This window comes from Cystoisospora suis, assembly GCF_002600585.1.
Source record: "Cystoisospora suis strain Wien I chromosome Unknown contig_7531, whole genome shotgun sequence".
In the NCBI taxonomy this organism is placed as follows: Eukaryota; Apicomplexa; class Conoidasida; order Eucoccidiorida; family Sarcocystidae; genus Cystoisospora; species Cystoisospora suis.
In genome coordinates this window covers 1,090-4,996 of record NW_027160316.1, presented here as the reverse complement: position 1 = coordinate 4,996, position 3,907 = coordinate 1,090, and the positions used below count along the sequence as shown (strand labels likewise).

The following is a 3,907-nucleotide window of genomic DNA, read 5'->3' as shown; positions in this document are numbered from 1 at the left end:
ATATGTCTATACATCTATCTCCACATATGCTTGTATATCTATCTCCACATATGCTTGTATATCTATCTCCATATATGTCTATATATCTATCTCCACATATGCTTGTATATCTATCTCCATACATGTCTATATATCTATCTCCATATATGTCTATATATATATCTCCATATATGTCTCTACATCTATCTCCATATATGTCTATACATCTATCTCCATATATGTCTATATATGGAGATAGATATATAGAAGCAGGCGTAGAGAAGAGACGAAAGTCATGCTCCAAGGAACTTGACTACCTTTGTGTCTCTCTGTATCTCTCCCTATCTAGCTATAGATAAGTTGCTCTCCTTCTCTTCTTTTTCAACGTGAAAAGTCAAAGAAACAGAGAAGAAGATCGTGTGTGAATATAGAGTCGAAGAACGCTACCACTCCAACTCTTCACGAGAATCTGTACTCCGCGCCCCTCCCGCATGCATGCGTAGGTCTTATGAAAACAACTCTCTCTCTCTCTTTCTCTCTTGCTTGAACTTCTTTCCATGAGCTAAGAAGAACATGGCTAGACCAGCAAGAAGAAGAAGAGAGAGGAGACATCGAGGATGATGTGTCGTTCTTTTCTTTCTTGGTCTCTTTCTTCTCTTTCTCCTTATCTCTCAGAGCCTTCTGAAAGAGACCTACCTCGCACGAAATTTTTACAAGGTGTATCAGGGGGAGTTGGTGGATTGGACTGAAAGGTGTTCGTGTAATCCGCGTAGACTTTAGCAATATCTGCTGAAGCATCCTGAACAGGTATCAAGCATAGAAAGGAATGTCGGCATCTTGGAGAATTCGATAGAAGAATACTGAAGAGAAAGGAAAGTTTCATCGCCAAAATGAGTTAGATGGGACAGAGAGTGTACAGGCATACATACATACATGGGGATCGTGAGGTGTATGTACATACACTCCCACCGAGTACAAGTCGGAAAGGAGAACAGACAGTCTCCTCCCTTCTGACTTCGATTTATGGAGAAACGGCTCTTAAGAAGAAAAATCCACAAAGACTTCTTCTTATACAGATTTCTATAGATCTGCTGCTCTCTTGAGGAGATAAGAATAGAAAAGACACAGTCTCTTTCTCTTGGAGACGTTTATTATTTGAAAGAAAGAAAAAAGAGAGAAAGGAGAAAACTTGGAACTGAGAGAGAAGGAGAAAACACCACAGCAACTCGTCCCTTCCTCCTGTACATACACCGGAGTGTGAATATCTCTCGCATGCATGCAGTCGCTACTGTTGTGTGACTCCTTTTCACAGACTGTGTGTAGACTGAAGACTTCTGATTGCCCTCCAAGAAAGAAACAAGGAAAGAGAAAAGAAAACAAAAGAGAAGATAAAGAGGAGAGAAAGAATCGCATCAGGCTTCTTCTGTCTCAGCCGCCTACAGGTGTATATACACCCGAGAAGGCTGCTGGTATTTGCAGGTGTTCGAAGAGAGGAAGATCTGTTGGGCGATAATAAGAATATTAAGCGGAAGCAATAAGATATCTATGTAATCTCGATCTTGAAACTCGTGAAAGAGATAGATCCTATACCCTCCTTTCTCCCCTTCCTTCTCTTGTTCTCCTGCCTCACCGCCGATAAAGAAGAAGAAGAATCTCCCCCTCCTCCTCCTTCACTTCCGGCCCCCCCAGAGCGACCGAAGCCTAGGCCAGGTCCTCGCATCTTTCTCTTCTTTCTCTTGCAAAGAAAGAGAGAAAGAAAGAAAGAAGACTGTATGGGATGGAGACGACGTCCTTCGAGGGGATGTGCTTAGGCAAAAATTCAAGACGAGAAGCAAAGAGGGAGAAAGACGTTAGAAAGAAAAAGAGACAGAAAGAGGAAAGAAGGGAAGAAAGAAGGGAAGAAAGAGAGCTAGCTTTCTGCAGTCATCCGTGTTGAATCTCCATCATGATTTGAAGACGGACAAGGGAGATATCCATAGAAGAAGAAGAAGAAGTTTACAGAGATCTTCTCTTTTTCATCCCTTTTGTTTCATGGACAAACCCTTTCTCTAGAGAATTCCCGTCAAGTAGCAGGGAGAAGGCAGCATGTAGAGCAGCATTTCTTAGAAAAAAGTCTGAAAGAGAGAGAAAGAGAAAGCGAGAGGTGTAGAGACACCTAAGAAGAGGAAAGGAATGTGTCGAGTCTGGAGCTCCTTCTCAGGACGCTTCGAGCTCTCTTTTTTTCTTCTTGAAAGAGAGAGGAAAAAAGAAGAAAGAAGAGGAAAGAACTTCAGTCGATCAGGGAAGCACTCTCTTGTCCATGAGACTCTCCATTCCAGGTGTACATACACCAGCAGAAAGAAAGAGAGGGTCTTCTTTTGACACCTATTCTTGTGTGAATTTCTTAAATGAAGGACAGAGTGAGAAGATGAGGTGTGCATGCATAGAGAAAAGAGAGAAGAGGGAAAGAAAAAGAAAAGAACGCAGAAGACGAAAGCAAAGTAGCAGAACAATAGCATGCAAAACTGTAAAGAAAGAAAGAAGGTCATTCCTTCTTTCGCAGAGAGTGTAGAGAGGAGAGCCGTCGTCTTCTTATTCAGACCGAGGAGGAGGTATTTGTCAACGCAAAATAAACCTAAATACTATGTAATGTCTTACCAAGAGAAGAAGAAGAAGCAGAAGCAAGAGAAGAAGAAGAGAAAGAGGAAGAGGAAGAAAAAATTTCTTTTGATCGGATCGAGGAAAGTGACCTCGACTTAGGCAAGAGAGAGACAGAGAGACGATAGTCTGCGTTCTTGAAGAGAGAGAGAGTGTGTGTAAAAAGAGAGAAAGAAATCTATCTATCTTTCCTTGCCAAAGACCTCTATAGCAAGAAAGAGAGGAAGGATGAAAGAAGGGAGAGAATGCTTGGGTGAAGGAGAACAAGACGGCAAGAGAAGGAAGGGAAAGAGGAAAGGAGAGAGAAAGGGAGGGAGAGCTCAAAGAAACGAAGGACGCAAAAAGAAGCAAAAAGCCAGAGAATTCGCACATCCAACAAGCCGATTGAAACAACAGGAAAAAAAGAAAGACGACGAGAAAGAAAAGAGAGACAAACGACGAAAGTCCAAAGAAAGAGGAGAAGAAGAAGAAGAAGCGGATATCTTGAAGCTTTTCAAACTTTTCAAGGCACAAGAACGGAGGACGAGAGAAGATCTTCTTTCCCTCTTGGCGCTGTGAAGGAAGAAAGAGAGAAGTTTGGAGTGCATGACAGACACCTCTTGTATCTAATCTTCCTTCTCTCGTTCTTTTCTCTCGCAGTGAAGAAAGGAAAACGAGGAATTGAATCGAGACTAAGCCAATTCAAGAAGAAAAAGAAAATGAAGAAAGAACAACAAGAAGAAGAAGTTGACTCGTTCCGAAGTTCGAGAAGGAAGAGCCACCGTGCTCCCACCTTGGAGAGATGATCTAAGAGACAAGTAGAAGAAGATAGTCAGAGAAGTAAGTAAAGAGCAAGAAAAGAAGCCGATAGACCGGTAAAATTCTTTCCTCTTAGGATAGAAGAGAAGAAAGAAGGACAGAAAATAAAAAGAAGAAAAAGAAGAAGAATCTTTTCAGTTTTGAAAAGGAATCGGTTCGCATGCAGTCACTAGGAGCAGCAATTCGAAAGCAAAGAGACTCTTCCTTCTTCTTTCTCTTTTTCCTTCTACTTGTCTCTATAAAATTCCACAAGCACAGGATGGTGTCTCTTTCTTCACCTCTTACATTTCTCCTTTACTATTCAAAAAGGAATGGTCTCTAGATTAAACAGAGAAAGAGAAAGAGAAAGAGAGAGAGAGAGACTTCTTTCTTTCTTTCCTTCGTTCACGCCCGCCCCTGCAATCGACGCCTCCTCGTATGTTCTCGACCTCGCCACCATTCCTTCTTCATTGTGTCGCATGCAGGAACGAGGAGTTTTCCGTGCTTTTCTTCG

At 41.9% G+C, this 3,907-nt stretch overlaps 1 protein-coding gene across 1 annotated transcript; it reads right to left on the bottom strand.

The window, feature by feature from the left end:
* Positions 1-643: 643 nt before the first annotated feature.
* Positions 644-3,574, bottom strand: CSUI_010470 (uncharacterized protein). The gene is made up of 2 exons (XM_068070573.1): positions 1,610-3,574; positions 644-778 (listed from the first exon to the last, which is right to left on the bottom strand). Exon 1 carries the CDS (start codon positions 2,505-2,507, stop codon positions 2,082-2,084), a length of 426 nt encoding a protein of 141 aa, XP_067917451.1. The 5' UTR covers positions 2,508-3,574; the 3' UTR covers positions 644-778; positions 1,610-2,081.
* Positions 3,575-3,907: the final 333 nt, after the last annotated feature.